We start from the raw sequence: 18,202 nt of genomic DNA on the forward strand, positions 1-18,202 counted from the left end.
GTGTTATTTTGGCTGTCAACTAAAAACGATGCAAGGAGGTAACTGAAAAAAATAAATGCTTATATATATATATAGCCAATAAAACGCCGGGACCAGATTTGTTCTTTTTTGGGGGGTCATCATGAAAACGTATAGGTCTAAATGCTAAAACAAAAAAAGCGTGCATAAGGTCCTATTAATAGTTATGAAGACTACAATAAAATTGATTTATATTTCTAAACATAACCCTATTCAACTTCCATAAATGCAGCGTTTTCCAAACTCGGTCCTCGGGACCCCAAGCAGTGCACGTTTTGGTTTTCACCCTAACACTACACACAGCTGAATCAAATGATCAAAGCTTGATGATTATTTGAATCAGCTGCGTCGTGCTGGGAAAAAAAATAACTTTCACGCCGAGTTTGGGAAACGGTGCATAAATGGAAAGGTGTGAAAAGCTCGTTTATGGAGATAAAGTCATTTAAATATAAAAATCAGCTCACATATAGACCAGGCTTATGCAAGGAATCCAAAAAGACCCTTTTCGTCTTACATTTAGAAGAATCCATCTATAAAGGTTAACACAATCAACTGATAAAAAAAATTGGTAATATTAATAATTACAACAACCAATGCAATCGTCAAATGTATTTGGTTATTTTATTTAGGGCCCTAGTCTATTTCTCACAATCGTTTATGATTCAATAAGATTTAAAAAAAAAAGTGTGGGATTAAAACTCAATTAAAATGCGCTGCTATTCTACAAATCACTTGGATAAATACACGCAGTAAAACGTCGTGCTAAAACAAGCAGTTTCTTTAGCTGGCTTTGAGTCTTTGATAATTATCCAGTGTTTTGTGGAGCCCAAACCGACTCATGGCCTCTCGACAGGTCACGCCGCGGGGGTACACCGTGTGTTCTTTTCTCAGTCCTTTCTCCCCCTCAAAAAAAAAAGGCTTCCACTCGCGCCACACACACGCACACTCAAATTTGCAGCTCAACCTTCAAGCACTGACTGACGCACCACATTTCTCCCTCTCGCAAAGCTAATTTGCATTGGCATTATAGCTACTATTATCAGATGGTTTCCCGTTGCAAATCCGAGTCCACAACCGCCGTGGTCTTTCTTTCAGGTTGATCTTATGAATATTCTACGTCAAGGCTCTGAGGAGAAATAGTCCTTAAATCCCCGCTGTAATCAGCCTATAACTTCAATCCGATACCCCATTTACATCGATCAGTTTTAAATCACGATATAATACTTTTAAATGCTTATTATTGGCCTATATGTACCGTTATAATAAAACATATGCCATACCATAATAATAACATTGTCAAGCAAATTATTCAAATGCGTGTAGCTATAGGGGAATGGGTAAGGATAGACAACATAAACAACGATGTAAACAGGTTGTGTATGCTTCGACATGTAGAGTGAGGCATAGTAAATTGTGACCTATCATTCAACTAGACTTTTATTCTGCACTGCAGCAAAAAGAAAGATGTTGTTGAAAGGGAAAGTTAGACAATTTGATAGGTAATAAATGAGTTAAAGTATGCAATCCTTTTCTTTTATTAATCTGATCTAGTAAGTCAATTAAATACATGTGTTTATGGTTACATCATTGCAGCAAGCTAAATGCATCTTTCTTGGTCTCAATACATACATTCAAGGATTGAAGCAGCAATTTGTCGGTGAATTAAAAAAAAGTTAAAAAGATGGTAAATTATGATTCTTGACCAATCACATGCAGAGTTCAAGGCAAAAAAAGTATCAACTCAAGTCCTACTGTCTCTTCTGAACCTATTTGAATGGAGACAGAACTGTAGCAGAATATTCATTAGACTGTGGCCCTGAAAAGACTCACGCCATCACCATAGAGTCCCTCTCTGTAGATGAAATCTTCTCTTCACTCCACAAATAAATAAAAATCATTCTGGAGGACCAGCACCCATATTAAAAAAAAAAACAGGTCGGAGTGCTGATCTAGGATCAGGCCCACCCCGTCTTTATAATTGTAATAATTATGATCTAGATCAGGTATTGAATACAGGCTGAGGTCTTGGAGAACATAAATCATAGCATCCCAGGGTTCTTTCAGTGGTTGGTTGGTTGGTTGGTTGGTTGGTTGGAGCGGAGAGGTGTAAGAGTCCAGCGAGTTTTGTTTTGTGGTGGAACAATAGGAGTAGGAGGAAGTGAGGGCAATTGTGTGTGGAGCTGCCTGTGGACATCTACACCCAGTGTATTCTAACCTCCATGGAGAGTAGAGATGAATACTACGTTGTCCTTGTCCTGTAGCTCGTACTCCAACTCACCCTTCAGAGAGAGAGATTGAATTCATTGAAATTATATAAAAGGTGTGTGTGTGTGTTTGTGTGTGACACACATGCATGCTAGGGATATTTAAAATATACAAATACATATGTTTAAATAAGGAAAGAGAGAGACACATACAAACAGTCAGACATACACACGTATGCTATAACATGTAAATAGAAAAGACATGGAGGAGATAGACAAAAGGGAGCGTGGATTTGCTTCTGTAAAAATGTTTTTACAAAATAAATAAAAAAACAGAAATGGTATCAAAAAGGGTGCTCATAAATATATATTTTTAAATGCATTTAGTTTCAAAAGACAGGTATAGTTTTTAGATGTACGCTGTAGCAGAATCAGATACAGAATCCGTATACCGTGCAAATGAACAACGTGCGTGAGCTTTTTGTGTTTAGTCTTTTACACCCAATACACACTGATAGAACACCCACCATCAATTCCCAGTCGGCATCATTGATAAGTACCAAGATCCCAGGCCTCCTATTAAAATCAAGGAAAAAGACAGAGCATTGAACACCTCAGACACACAAGTAAGGCAATCTAGTCTGAAGATAATTCTACACAACGAAGGAAAAAAATCTAATAAAAAAATCGCATGCGTGTGTTTTACACATCACAGGAGGACGCAGATCGGGTGTGTGTGATCATGTGTTGTAGATGGGGTGTTGGGGACTGCGGTAGCCCGGTTAAATCTGACTATGGTAGCGAAGACATAGCGTTTCTCTTGCTGTATGAAGTTGCCTCCATCCCCACCGCAGTCGGTGAGCTCGACGTCACAGAGTCAGAGGGCTACACGCGATGCTCTGATAGGCTGCTTTAGCTTCAAAAATCCCCTTTCCATACTGCATAAAATACATAACCTCCCCCTGACATAGCCAGTACACCTCAAAACATAGTCCCGTGTGACTCAGTTGGTAAGGTTGTGGGTTTGATTCCCACGGGGGACCAGTATGAAAATGTATGCACTCACTACTGGAAGTCGCTCTGGATAAGAGCATCTGCTAAATTACTAAAATGTTAAAAAAATTAAAATCAAGCATCAAAAACAGCCTCCACTAATGTGGTGCAGCTGTTAAAAAAATGTCTGTTTTCAGGTTAAAAGCAAAGAATCCCAGTTTGGAATACAATGTGTGAACTACAATGATTAAGAGTAGACAGATCTATAGAGTCTATAGGAAATAGCACAGATTTCCTCCCTCTCTCACATGTCCTGCCTTCATTAGCTAGTTACCCCTATAAATAGACCCTATAAAAAAGGAACAATAAAATTCTATAATGGGTGAGGAGGACAGAGCATCCACAAACCACAACTCCTGTCTGTCCGGTAGTATCTATCTCCTTTAATGATGGCTGTGCCTTTCGCATTTTTGGCAAATATAAACATTTGTCTGCATCGCTCCATTTGTAACTGTTTCACCCCAAAAAGAATAAACAGTCGATCAGTAAAAAAATGTTTTGCGGTGTGTGTGTGTGTGTGTGTGTGTGTATAATACTCACACAGTATCTCCCTGGACAAAGAGCTCTGGCCGTTCCTTCAGCATGTTCCCTCTGATCCATACCAGCAGCTGCTTCATGTCCCCTACACACACACACACACACACACACACACACACACACACACACACACACACACACACACACACACACGTGCACACAGGTACACAGACAGAAGCAGAGACAGGGGTCAGAGTTCAAGGTGCATGGTCCAGCCCCCCGTCCCAGCCGGTCGATGTGACGCGACAGAGGGACCAGGGATCACCAGAGATCACGGTGTGTGTGTGTGTGTGAGATGCTGAGGGGGATGGAGAGACAGACGTCTCGAAGCCGGCCATCGCCCTCATTCACCTCTGGGACATTAGGTTTTATATTAGGGTCTCTTGGTAAACAAAGAGGTTCAAATATAAAAGGAGCTTTTAAATGGATAACATCCTGACATATATAATCCTCCACTTCCTAAGTGGAGGTGTGCATGGTATGCATGGTATGCATGCAGTGCTGTCCTCGTAAACCCGAAAGGTCCGGTTTCCCAGATTCAGATAAAGCCTATTCCTGGATTAATAACGAAATAAATATTTTTCTGTTGATTGAAATTTTCTGCCTTTTGAAAGAGAGAAATAATAGCGTCATCTCTGTCCAGGAAACCGCTCCTAAAACGGAGATTAGGAATTGATTGACAGAAAATGCAAAGCCCAAAACAAGGAATTCACATTATTGTGTGTCTATATGCATTTGAAAATGAAACACATTCGTGTCTTTTTTAAGAACTTGAACGTCAGTGATATTTAAAGTGAGTCTGACCTCTGGAACAATCGGCTGTTTGGAAAAATGACCTTGCGTTAACAATGGCTTGAGCTACTTGAACCGTCAGGCTACAGAGAACAACATATAGCGAACCGTCGGGTTACGAGAGCAACACACACACACACACTACAGGCAATTATAATATCTTCTCTCCGCCATTCGATACGATTCCATATACTGTAACCTAAGCATTCATTACTGTCCGTCAACGTGCGTGGGAATGCAGTGTGTGGTTCTTATAAAACAAACGATGTGTTCTTATAAGATCATGGCCGTCTGCAGATGTACAGGAGGACAAGGCCTCGCGATGGCATACGAGAGCAGGACTGAGACTGCAGTTTCCCATATCACAGAAACACACACACACACACACACCAGCCTCCCCATCTCTAACACAGCATCATCAGCCTCTCTCACCGGATCCAACCAGTTCGCTCAGTGCTGATGTGAGATGGAGGGAGGGAAAGAGAGAAGGGGAGAAAGAAGTGAAAGGACATAGAAAATAGCAAAGTCTACGTTGCGGCGGAAGTGATATCTGGCGGTAGGGCGTTTGAGAAAATGTGACGAGGCTGTGCTCAATGCTCACTAAAGCGTAGAATCATTTCATTATTGCCATCGGCACTGATGTGCTATTCAGGTCCATAACCTCTGAACAGGGCATGTCACAGAAAGCATATGTAAAAGAAGCATAGGGGCCAGTCTACAGACAGACAGCCCATCAGACAGAGACAGAGAGAAAGCTCTTCACAGAGCTAACACCAGTCTTACTCTACACCAGTGGTTCTGTGGACATTGATGAAGCGGAAACCGCTTGTATGGGAGTTGTGGAATCCAGCCCTTCTAAAACATCTAGGCTCTCTGCTCGTTACAAAACAATCCTATTACCTGGGGGTACTGTAGGGTTTTGTAGAAGTGTTTGGTGGGGCTTTATAGTGCACCTCTGAGGCGTGGTTGGGGGGGGGCAGTATCAGGTTAATTGGACTCTTCACGAGTGTAATGATCGGCCTACCTTCCTTCCTCCCCCCCTCCCTGCCTAGAACCCCTTCTCTCTCCTTTTCCCCCGCTCCCTCTCCTCTTCCTCCGCTCTCTCTTCCCTCTCGCCAGCACCTATAAAGAAGAGTGATGCAGAGCAAAGGCAATGAATATTGACTTGCACCTCAGCACAGTTCTAAAAAAAGAAGCCAATCACTCCACTCTCATAATTTCGCCTTTGTGGGAGCAAGATACTCTCTACTCTCTCGCAAAAAACGACTGAAGTCTATCGCAACCCCCCTCCCGCCCTGACTGTCGATTTTCCTTCAGAGAGACAGAGGTCAGGGTGGCCGAGGGGGCAGAGATGAAGGTTCTCCTGGACTCTGGTCTGCTTTCATTGTCCTGGGTCGTACTCATTAGGATATGCAACAGAAAACAAGAGTTTCTTATTGGACAAGTTCAGGTAGTCCCTCCCCGATTCAGACAGTTTTCTGTCGTTTGGTGCCTAGTGAATACGACCCCGTTTGTGTTTCAGCCCATCCATAGGCTGTAGGAAGAGTGCAGGTGGGGCGGGCCAAGGATGATGGAGGACAACAATGGAGAGGAGGAGGAATATGAGGAATGTGCGTCACAGGCTCCATGCAGGTGCATTATGGGATAGCGCAGTTTGGGTCGGAGGGGAGAGGGCGTCTGAACGGCGGGCTCAAAGCATTCCCTCTTTTTCTTTCCTCTTAATTCCCCTCGTTCTCTCCGTGCTATTATTGTGGTTATCTGTGGGTGGGAGGAAATAAAGTCATCCATCTTGCTGGAGATGTGTGATGGGACATTTTCTGTGACGTGGGGGGGGGGTTGGGATCTTAGGCGGGGGGGATTCAGAGCCAGGGTCATCAATCACTCACAGGGGTTAAAGAGAAATATTGAGGATTCAGAAAGGGATTCTCTCACACACACACACACACACACACACACACACACACACACACACACACACACACACACACACACACACAGAGAGAGAGGTCCAGCGGACAGCAGATCAACAAGGTCATCCTAGGCTCGCATTCTCTGCTCTGGTCAACTTTTGTGTTAAGGTTGTCCTGGAAACTACACTGCCACGGAGACCAAATCTTTGTTTGTAGAGGTCAGAACAACCCAAACGACTCCTATCAATCCCTCACAGTTCCCTCAACTATGGGGTCTAGCAGGGGAGTGGACATTCACACACTTCAACACGGTCACTCACACAGTCATTAACAGACACACATATTGACAAACAAACGAAAAACACACACCACACACCTACACTACCGCTCAAAAGTTTGGGGTCACTTAGAAATGTCCTTGTTTTCCATGAAAACATACATGAAATGAGGTACAAAATGAATAGGAAATATAGTCAAGACGTTGACAAGGTTATAAATAATGATTTTTAATTGAAATAATAATTGTGTCCTTCAAACTTTGCTTTCGTCAAAGAATCCTCCATTTGCAGCAATTACAGCCTTGCAGACCTTTGGCATTTTAGTTGTCAATTTGTTGAGGTAATCTCAAGAGATTTCACCCCATGCTTCCTGAAGCACCTCCCACAAGTTGGATTGGCTTGATGGGCACTTCTTACGTACCATACGGTCAAGCTGCTCCCACAACAGCTCAATAGGGTTGAGATATGGTGACTGTGCTGGCCACTCCATTATAGACAGAATACCAGCTGACTGCTTCTTTCCTAAATAGTTCTTGCATAGTTTGGAGCTGTGCTTTGGGTCATTGTCCTGTTGTAGGAGGAAATTGGCTCCAATTAAGCCCCGTCCACAGGGTATGGCATGGCGTTGCAAAATGGAGTGATAGCCTTCCTTCTTCAAGATCCCTTTTACCATGTACAAATCTCCCACTTTACCACCACCAAAGCACCCCAGACATCACATTGCCTCCACCATGATTGACAGATGGCGTCAAGCACTCCTCCAGCATCTTTTCATTTTTTCTGCGTATCTCAAAAATCAAATGTCTTGTAACATGCGCCGAATACAACAGGTGTAGACTTCACCGTGAAATGCTTATTTACGAGTCCTTTCCCAACAATGCAGAGTTAAAAAGAACGAAAATTAGCAAAGAAAAATATTAACACAATAGAAAAATACATGGCTCTGGATAAGAGCATCTGCTAAATCAAGGTTTCCCAAACACGGTATGCAATGACTGACAAGAGGAACTGATGATGCACCACCCCATTTTAGAAATGTCACCTTGTGCATTCTACTATTACCACTTTCAAGAGTACGTTCAAAGCCGAACACCTCAAACTTAGATTCGTCTGTTCATAACACTTTTTTCCAATCTTCCTCTGTCCAGTGTCTGTGTTATTTTGCCCATCTTAATCTTTTCTTTTTATTGGCCAGTCTGAGATATAGCTTTTTCTTTGCAAATCTGCCTGGAAGGCCAGCATCCCAGAGTCGCCTCTTCACTGTTGAAGTTGAGACTTGTGTTTTGCGGGTACTATTTAATGAAGCTGCCAGTTGAGGACTTGTGAGGCGTCTGTTTCTCAAACTAGACATGTACCTGTCCTCTTGCTCAGTTGTGCACCGGGGCCTCCCACTCCTCTTTCCTTTCTATTCTGGTTAGAGCCTGTTTGCGCTGTTCTGTGAAGGGAGTAGTACACAGCATTGTACAAGATTGTCAGTTTCTTGGCAATTTCTCACATGGAATAGCCTTCATTTCTCAGAACAAGAATAGACTGACAAGTTTCAGAAGAAAGTTCGCTGTTTCTGGCCATTTTGAGCCTGTAATCGAACAAACAAATGCTGATGCTCCAGATACTCAACTAGTCTAAAGAAGGCCAGTTCTATTGCTTCTTTAATCAGCACAACAGTTTTTAGCTGTGCTAACATAATTGCAAAAGGGTTTTCTAATGATCAATTATCCTTTTAAAATGATAAACTTGGATTTGCTAACACAACGTGCCATTGGAACACAGGAGTGATGGTTGTTGATAATGGGCCTCTATATGCCTATGTAGATATTCCATAAAAGAAATCTGCTGTTTCCAGCTACAATAGTCATTTACAACATTAACAATGTCTACACTGTATTTCTGATCAATTTCATGTTATTTTAAATGACAAAACATTTGCTTTTCTTTCAAAAACAAGGACATTTCTAAGTGACCCCAAACTTTTGAACGGTAGTGTACTAAAAAGGATGTGACAAAATAGGATACAAAAAGAATGTGCCTTTGGCCTCCACTAAAAAACATTTACCACCGTAGCAAAACGTTTTGCAACGAAAACGTAGGTCCCTCCTACTTTGGTTCCGTTTACGAATAGAATGATTTCAATGTCACTGATTTAACTAGATCTATACCCGAGATGGCTCTGAGGTGCTGTACTATGAATGAAAGGAGTAAATCACAGGAGATGACTGAGGTGCTGTACTATGAATGAAAGAAGTAAATCACAAGAGATGGCTCTGAGGTGCTGTACTATGAATGAAAGGAGTAAATCATAGGAGATGACTGAGGTGCTGTACTATGAATGAAAGGAGTAAATCATAGGAGATGACTGAGGTGCTGTACTATGAATGAAAGGAGTAAATCACAGGAGATGGCTCTGAGGTGCTGTACTATGAATGAAAGGAGTAAACCACAAGAAATGGCTCTGAGGTGCTGTACTATGAATGAAAGGAGTAAATCACAGGAGATGGCTCTGAGGTGCTGTACTATGAATGAAAGGAGTAAATCACAGGAGATGGCTCTGAGGTGCTGTACTATGAATGAAAGGAGTAAACCACAAGAAATGGCTCTGAGGTGCTGTACTATGAATGAAAGGATTAAATCACAGGAGATGGCTCTGAGGTGCTGTACTATGAATGAAAGGAGTAAATCACAAGAAATGGCTCTGAGGTGCTGTACTATGAATGAAAGGAGTAAATCACAGGAGATGGCTCTGAGGTGCTGTATTATGAATGAAAGGAGTAAATCACAAGAAATGGCTCTGAGGTGCTGTACTATGAATGAAAGGAGTAAATCACAAGAAATGGCTCTGAGGTGCTGTACTATGAATGAAAGGAGTAAATCACAAGAAATGGCTCTGAGGTGCTGTACTATGAATGAAAGGAGTAAATCACAAGAAATGGCTCTGAGGTGCTGTACTATGAATGAAAGGAGTAAATCACAAGAAATGGCTCTGAGGTGCTGTACTATAAATGAAAGGAGTAAAACCAGTTGAGTGTGATGAGCTGCAGTTCCACTGCAGTAGGCCTCCTCCTCTGGGGATGAGCTAGGCAGTTTTAGGAGACCTTTTCCTCCATTCTACCTACTTTCACTTCCCTATTTCCACCAGGAGAGCCCAGGAATAGATGGATAGAGAGAGGAAACAGGGCCACTCGTCCATCCCGCCAACCCCCCAAAATGATTTTACACAAAAAGAACTTGGAGGCTTTGTCACAATTGTCCCCAATACTCAAACACCCCTTCCCGGGCCCCCTTCCTTCTTCTTCTCCTCCACAGCCACCCCTACCTCTCCTTTCCTCCCTGACTTTGCGTTGTGGATGGAAGACCCAACAACAGTATCACTGGCTGCATTTACAAGTGAATGAGGCCTAATAATGGAGCAGTTAGGAGAAGAATGGGTCAAGGCCCGGGGTGGCTCACAGATGTTGGTGGTGCTGGAGAGGGAAGGAAGGAGGGGGCTCCAACACCATGGTTACTGAGGAAAGACTGGAATGAGAGAGGGGAGATGAGGGGGTGAGTGGACTGTTTTATACACAATTTTCAATGGAGAAGGAGGGGAGGTGGGGGGGGTTGGCCGAACTGAGGGGCCAAGGCAACCAGACAGGCAGGCAGGCCACTGGCTAGCATGGCCAGCTCAACAGCTGTCCAGGCACCATGTGAACAAGGGCTGAGAGAGGTCAGAGAGAGAGTGATGGAGGGAGGGGGAGAGAAGGGAGAGGGCAGACACAAGGACAACAGTGGTGGGAGAGAGAGATGGATGCCGGAGAAAGAGAGAGAGCAGAAAGTTAGAGCTGCATGATTTAGTATGATTTGTACTGGGGTTTTGTCTCTGCATATTAGCTCCCGCTGAGTAGGGGCCATAAGAGCGGCTAACGCACAACCCCCTCCTCCCTTTTAGCCGGCGTTAGAGGAGAAAGGGAGGAGATATATTGAACTAATGAAGTCATCTATGCACGTGACAGTTGAGTTTTGTTTAGTCACATGGAAGAGAAAGGCTATTTTCTTAGGATCAATTAAGAGGGGGAGGGGAGGCAATCAGAGGAGGCAGAAATACCACACCTCCATCATCCTTCAGTCACTGAATTTAAACTGAATTCAGTTAGTGGTCTGTTTTAAAACAGAACTGTGCATAATCAGTCTGTACTGCATAATCAGGGCCTATCCTTGGCTTCAAGTAATGTCTCTTAAAAAAAATATATACTAAATGAGAGTAAATATTCATTGACAATTGATCAACAATAATGTTGATAAACAAGTTGTACTCACAGGGTTCTGATTGGTTGGGCAGGGTCACATGATGCTCCTTCACGCTGCCAAACAGTAGCTCCGCCCCTCCCCTAGGAAGTAAAGGGCATTTCATTACATATCTGTTCCATAGTTATCACTAGGTTGGTAGAGTAACTTTTCAGTGTCATATTGAATTGGTAAATAAAAAGTGCAGCCAGGGTGGTATTAGATTAACATAATCTGGAATTAGAGGGCATGGTGGTGAGTTAATCCCCGAGGAAAGGAGAACGGGCTGTGGAGACTAGAGACACTGAAGAATACGAGAAGATATGGTAAAGAAAAAGGGAAGAATAGAGATGGGGAGAGGTGAGGCACTGAAGAATAGGGAGATGGGGCTCCCCTGCAGTGAACTAGTGTGTGGCATCGGACGCCAGCAGAGATAATTCAATAAAGCATATCATATCACAGCGGTGAGCCTCCCCTTCAGACCATTACAACAGGTCCCACTGGCCTCCCTCAACAAGGACAGAGACAGACATCCGAGAGGCAACTGAAAGCCACCACCCAAGAATAGGGACTATAAGGGGACCATCTATTTGCGAGGGACTAGGCTATAAACAGTGCATTCGGAAAGTATTCAGATCTCTTGACTTTTCCCAGATTTTGTTAAGTTACAGCCTTATTTAAAAAAAAATCCTCATCAATCTACACACAATATCCCATAATGACAAAGCAAAAACAGTTGTAACATTTTTTGCTAATAAAACATAAACAAATAAAAATGAAATATCACATTTACTTAAGTATTCAGACCCTTTACTCAGTACTTTGTTGAAGCACCTTTGGCAGTGATTACAGCCTACAGTCCTTTGGGTATGTCGCTATAAGCTTGGCACACCAGTATTTGGGGAGTTTGGATGGTTGGCTGGAGAGTATCGCTGTACAGCTATTTTCAGGTCTCTCCAGAGATGTTTGATCGGGTTCAAGTCTGGGCTCTGGCTGGGCCACTCAAGGACATTCAGAGACTTGTCCCGAAGCCACTCCTGTGTTGTCTTGGTTGTGTGCTTAGGGTCCATGTCCTGTTGGAAGGTGAACCTTCACCCCTGTCTGAGGTCCTGAGCGCTCTGGAGCAGGTTTTCACAAGGATTTCCTGACTAGTCTCCCAGTCCTTACCGCTGAAAAACATCCCCACAGCATGATGCTGCGACCATGCTTCACCGTAAGGATGGTGCCAGGTTTCCTCCAGACGTGATGTTTGGCATTCAGGCCAAATAATTCAATCTTGGTTTCATCAGACCAGAGAATCTTGTTTCTCATGGTCTCATCAGTCTTCTAGGTGCCTTTCGGCAAACTCCAAGCGGGCTGTCATGTGCTTTTTATTGAGGAGTGGCTTCCGTCTGGCCACTCCACCAGGCCTGTTTGGTGAAGTGCTGCAGAGATGGTTATCCTTCTGGAAGGTTCTCCCATCTCCACAGAGGAACTCTGAAGCTCTGTCAGAGTGACCATCGGGTTCTTGGCAACCTCCCCTCATATCTCGATTTTTTCAAACTTATTCACAATATACACTACATGACCAAAAGTATGTGGACAACTGCTCGTCGAACATCTCATTCCAAAATCATGGGCATTAATGTATAGTTGGTCCCCCCTTTGATGCTATAACAGCCTCCACTCTTCTGGGAAGGCTTTCCACTAGATGTTGGAACATTTATGCGGGGACTTGCTTCCATTCAGCCACAAGAGCATTAGGGAGGTCAGGCACCGATGTTGGGCGATTAGGCCTGGCTCGAGGTCTGCATTCTAATTGATCCGAAAGGTGTTAGATGGGGTTGAGGTCAGGGCTCTGTGCAGGCCAGTCAAGTTATTCCACAGCGATCTCGACAAACCATTTCTGAACGGACCTTGCTTTGTGCACGGGAGCATTGTCATGCTGAAACAGGAAAGTGCCTTCATCAAACTGTTGCCACAAAGTTGGCAGCACAGAACCGTCTAGAATGTCATTGTATGCTGTAGCGTTAAGATTTCCCTTCACTGGAACTAAAGGGCCTGAACCATGAAAAACAGCCCCAGACCATTATTCCTCCGCCACCAAATTCTACAGTTGGTACTACGCATTCGAGCAGGTAGCGTGAGATGGTGAAGCATGATTCATCACTCCAAAGAACGAGTTTCTACTGTTCCAGAGTCCAATGGCGGTGAGCTTGACACCACTCCAGCCGACCCTTGGCATTGCGCATGGTGATCTTAGGCTTGTGTGCGGCTGCTTGGCCTTGGAAACCCATTTCATGAAGCTCCCGGCGAACAGTTATTGTGCTGACGTTGATTCCAGAGGGAGTTTGGAACTTGGTAGTGAGTGTTGCAACCGAGGACAGAAGATGTTTACACACTACGTGCTTCAGCACTCGGTGGTCCCATTCTGTGAGCTTGTGTGGCCTACCACGTCGCAGCTGAGCAGGTGTTGCTCCTAGACGTTTCCACTTCACAATAACAGCACTTACAGTTGACCGTAGCAGCTCTAGCAGGACAGAAATTTGATGATCTGAATTGTTGGAAAGGTGGCATCCTATGACGGCGCCACGTTGAAAGTCACCGAGCCATTCAGTACGGGCCATTTTAAATGTCAGCAACGGGTGTGGCTGAAATAGCCAAATTCACTCATTTGAAAGGGTGTCCACACACACATATATATATACATACATACACACACACACATGTACATACATACATACATACATATAAGCTTAGTTGCTCAATTAAAGCTCATACACTGCATTTAAACAGTCAGCAATAATCTAATGAATTCAAAACTTGGAAAATTATACCTAAGCTAAATAAAAGCATTCCACAACCACTAATTATTTAAACAAAATAGTTTAACCTGCTTTTGTTTTTGCAATAATGACTGATATGGCTTTCAAGTCTGTCCATGAAAATGCTTTTTGTTCCAAATGTAACCAGGACCGTGCAGATCGCCACCAACAATGACCTTACTTGTTTTAGCGGGCATTATAGAAAATGAACACAGGTCTCATAAACAATATCTCAAGGACAAGCCCACCTGCTAGTGCAGCTAATATTTATATTCCAATTTTAGCCAACTTTGATCTATTTTACAGCTAACAAAGTAGAACAGTTGATCTGTTATGAACACACCCACCTGTCCGTCTCCAACTGTTCGAACAGCATGCCTGCCTGTCCACTTTGTTTAGACGTTGAAATCAAGTGCGAACGAGTTTTTCATTCCTTATGTGCATGCGTGTTTCTATGCTCATTGCACATTGATAAAAACACAGACTAGATAGCTAACACCTAACAGTCTGTGGCTAAAATGCTGACGACGGTACATGGTGCCGCATTGCCGTGCGACAGAAACAACGTTTATTTGATATATCGCCCAGCTCTACCGTCAACCCACATAGTAAGCAGATAGTGGACACATCCTAGTAAACGGACCCGCAGTGACTAGACTGCCAGCACGAGACAAACATTAGTCGCCTCTCTCCCTGCATGGAAGAGAGAGGAGAGTTAATAACATTTCAAACGTCTTTCTCTTTCGAAACGTCTGTGTGCGTTTAATGCTAACTGTTAATATGCAACATGCCAGAGCGAGTGAAATAAACAATGTAAACATATGAGCGCGCAAGAGATGGAAAGAGAGTGAGTCAAGTGCAAAGATATAGGGGTGAGCACAAGAGATAGGAAAGGGGACAGATCAGAGAGAGATAGAAGCAAAGATAGACTGTGCGTGTGTGTGTTCGGCTGCTGCAGGTGCAGGCCGGGTCACTATAAAGAGAGCTCACATCGCCTGGAGAATGCAGAGTTGTCATTCACTCGCGCTGGTGCCGAGCTGGCCTAGAGCCCAGTATATCTATGCAAAGAGAGATCGAGCGAGAGAAGCACGCCTAGTAATGAATCACTCACTCTCTGGGGTCAACGAGGTTTAAGCAAACACTGTGTTCGCTCATCAACTACAACATTTTTAACGCATTCATCCCTATCCTATATAGTCTATGACAGAGAACTGCATTTATCCTATACGATTGAGCAAATTTCCTGTATGCCTACTGGAACACTCGCTCACTCACTGGGGTCAACCAGTTCTCTCAGTCTCAAACACTACTTCTCTCATCTCCTACAACATCTTAAAGCGTTCGTCCCTCTCCCTATATGACAGACAAATGCTGTCATCACATGGCAGCCCAGTCAGGACAGAATAAATGCTTTTAGGCTACAATCACAGACGTCCTGTATGCCTTTTCTTAGTGCAGTGTTTCACACACTGTGAAGCAGTATTCTTTTACAGAATGCAACACTGTAATTAGATTTGACAATTACTGCATAACAGAGTCAGAGAAGTGGATGCCCTCAGTTGAGACGTGCACTAGCTTGTGACAGCAACCTTGAGGTACCTGTCCACAAATGCTTCTTTCTTTTCCTTCGTATTACGGCACAGTTGCTAGAGTGTTAGATAACTTGTCTGTCTGTTCAGGGGGTAATTTCTCAAAAAATACGAAATGATCGACTTTTGAGACCTTTGTTACGGACAGACTAGCTCTGGTCCACGCGCTTGCGGCAGTATGTGAGTACCAGAGCTAATCTGTTGGCATACACCCTACACTCTTTAAAAAAAACACGTTTACACCCTGCACTCTAGCAACATCATTACTTGGTGATTTGCTAAAGTATATTAATTGTAAAAATAAAATAAAAAATATATATAATAAATAAAACTGAGCAGAGGCAACTATTTATTGTCGTCGCGCGATGAACCAGAACAAAGCTAGTAATTCATGATAATCTATTCCTAAACGCAGCAACCTAGCTAGCTAGATACCTAACATTAGTTTGTTAAACTATAGTCATGCATTGGTTTAGCGTTAACGTTAGTTTGCGACTGCACGAGTCATTATCTCATGCACTGTAGCACTAGCGCCATATTTGCGATAGTTAAAACCAACAATGTATTTTCTGCCTTTTGAAAGTAAGACGACGACTGAGAACAGACGACGTCTTGTTAAATGTGTTTGAAAATGTACAAAGGATGTGTCAAACTAACAAAAACGTATTTTATACCAACCCAAACTCCAGGTGTATCGCTATGGGCGCCGCCATATTGTTGTCGTCGGAAGCAGGAAGTTTACACACCAGCGCTGTAAGTGACGCTATCCAATGATCTTCTCCTCTTTGAAAAAATCTTTCAATGCCAAATACTACACTCCTAGTGTTACATTTATTGTTGCCTATCCCAGCATTTTCTGTTGAAAATGAAGATGTATGTCTGAAATAAGCTTTTTTTCTTTGCCTTTTTGTTTAGGGGTATTTCTAATAGTCTACTAGTTGAATGAAGGTATCTGACTAACAATATCTGACTAACTGTCTCATATAACAACACCATATGCAACAAAATAAGAAAACTGGTTGAAGTAGTAGTAGGTGTGTGTATGTGTGTGTGTGTGTGTGTGTGTGTGTGTGTGTGTGTGTGTGTGCGCGCGCCATGTCAAAGGCGCAACCCCCCTCCCCCTGTCCTCTCTGTCATTGGTGACAGCCCTGTCCCGATATGGGTGGGGGAGATTGAATTGCAAATCTCCTGCCTTCTGTTAGCGTCCAAGGCTGCGGTGGCCCTTTCCAGGCGCCATTCATGTGGTAATGAGAAAGTCCAGGAGGAGAGGCTGGGTGAGGATGCTGGGGTGTGGGGGGGTTGGTTCAGAAAGCGAGGGAAACGTAGACTGCAGACTGACTGATGTCCAGAGAAAAGGAGATCACAGACTGACTGATGTCCAGGGGAGTGAACAAGACATCCTCTAGGGCTAAACAAGCACAATCCTTTTAGGGACCTATAATTATATACAGGCAAGATTTAAATTGGGTTTTTGTAGCCGGTGGAACTGTCCCGGCTCTCCTCACAACTCAATGCTTCCAATCCTAAAATTGTGAACACCTCATGTAACACTTGGTTTACAGGGCCAGACCAAACTAATTACATATTTGCAGACTAGTTTTAACAATATTATAGAGTGACACAGTCATTTTCTACTGGAGAGCAATGGTTCAGACCATGTGTGTCGCATGTGGCGTGCCTGTGACAGGAGGGGCGGCTACAAGGAGTCCCCATAGATTTAGATAGCTAAGTATTACCATATTAGTATTAACCCATCAGCGTGATGTCACTTCACATTTGCTAGGCTTGCTTGAGTTCTTCCTCAGCTGTTACCACCATCCCGTCATAACACACTGGCATTGATCCCAGACCAGTACATAACCTAGGCCCGTATTCATAAAGCTAATCTAGGATCAGTTTTGCCTTTTAGATTACAATGAATAAGATTACATGGACATTGTAACCTGATCCAAGATCAGCACTCCTCCTCTGATACGCTTTATGAATATGGTTCCTGGTTTACCATAACATTGCAAACACACACCCACGTATCTCAAGCCAACTTCACATATCTCATCAACACATTTGATCAGATGCGTTTGATGGTGGTGCATTGAACCCACATAGACACAACACAATTGATGCTGCTATGTGATAAATCAAATGTGATACATTCTGTGATATACTCCCATGGACGTGCAGCTATGTCACACATGGATAGCTGACAATGGAGAACACAATGGATTTGCAGTGAAAAGAGGCAGAGAGGATTAGATTAGTAGTGAATTGGTGAGGTTTGGATGGGTTTGGGGCAAAAAGGAGCCATGGTCTGTTTGTGATCACATAAAGAAATAGAAGAATTAACATGTTACATGGATCATGGATCTTGGAGGCAGGGGATAGCAGAGAGAATGCACTCTGTGTGGCCCATTGTCATTTACACCCCCCATAGTTACTGCTGCGTAGGTTATATAACTAACATGAAAATATATAAACTCCTTTCCTCACTTCCTCAGAAGTAAAACACTTGCTATCTGGCATTTCCTCGTGGCCTGTTTTAATAGTTTCACCAGAATAAAACTTATGTTTGAGATTGTTTCTCTGCCTCCCAAGCCTGTGACTCGCACGGGCTCACACTGATGTATGAGAGACAGCCTGGCCGCATTGTCTTCTTGGCGTGGGGGAGGGGGGAGAGACAGAGAGGGCTGCATGGGGGACATCGGTGGCAGTGCCCCTGTCTCCCGTCTCATCCTAACCAGGGCGGAGGGAATGGCTGCGTCA

At 43.4% G+C, this 18,202-nt stretch overlaps 1 protein-coding gene across 2 annotated transcripts; it reads right to left on the reverse strand.

Annotated features, from left to right (window-relative positions):
• Window positions 1-1,537: 1,537 nt before the first annotated feature.
• On the reverse strand, window positions 1,538-16,266 carry urm1 (ubiquitin related modifier 1). Of its 2 annotated transcripts, none has more exons than XM_014125701.2 (5): window positions 16,121-16,266; window positions 11,083-11,153; window positions 3,816-3,897; window positions 2,750-2,798; window positions 1,538-2,297 (listed from the first exon to the last, which is right to left on the reverse strand). In XM_014125701.2, exons 1-5 carry the CDS (start codon window positions 16,153-16,155, stop codon window positions 2,229-2,231), a joined length of 306 nt encoding a protein of 101 aa, XP_013981176.1. In that variant the 5' UTR covers window positions 16,156-16,266; the 3' UTR covers window positions 1,538-2,228. The 2 variants fall into 2 exon arrangements, with proteins under 2 accessions (XP_013981176.1, XP_013981186.1); XM_014125711.2 differs by lacking the exon at window positions 16,121-16,266 and adding an exon at window positions 14,201-14,584.
• Between the last annotated feature and the right edge of the window lie 1,936 nt (window positions 16,267-18,202).

This window comes from Salmo salar, chromosome ssa01 (assembly GCF_905237065.1).
Source record: "Salmo salar chromosome ssa01, Ssal_v3.1, whole genome shotgun sequence".
In the NCBI taxonomy this organism is placed as follows: domain Eukaryota; kingdom Metazoa; phylum Chordata; class Actinopteri; order Salmoniformes; family Salmonidae; genus Salmo; species Salmo salar.

Bases quoted from the DNA above. Each gene is read 5' to 3' on its own strand.
- urm1 (XM_014125701.2), bottom strand. From the start codon at position 16,155: ATGGCGGCGCCCATAGCGATACACCTGGAGTTTGG. The intron at 2,799-3,815 runs GTGAGTATTATA...TGATTTTAATAG, and splicing joins TTTGTCCAGGGAGATACTGT to GAGGCCTGGGATCTTGGTAC. The intron at 2,298-2,749 runs GTGGGTGTTCTA...CTCTCTCTGAAG, and splicing joins ATGCCGACTGGGAATTGATG to GGTGAGTTGGAGTACGAGCT.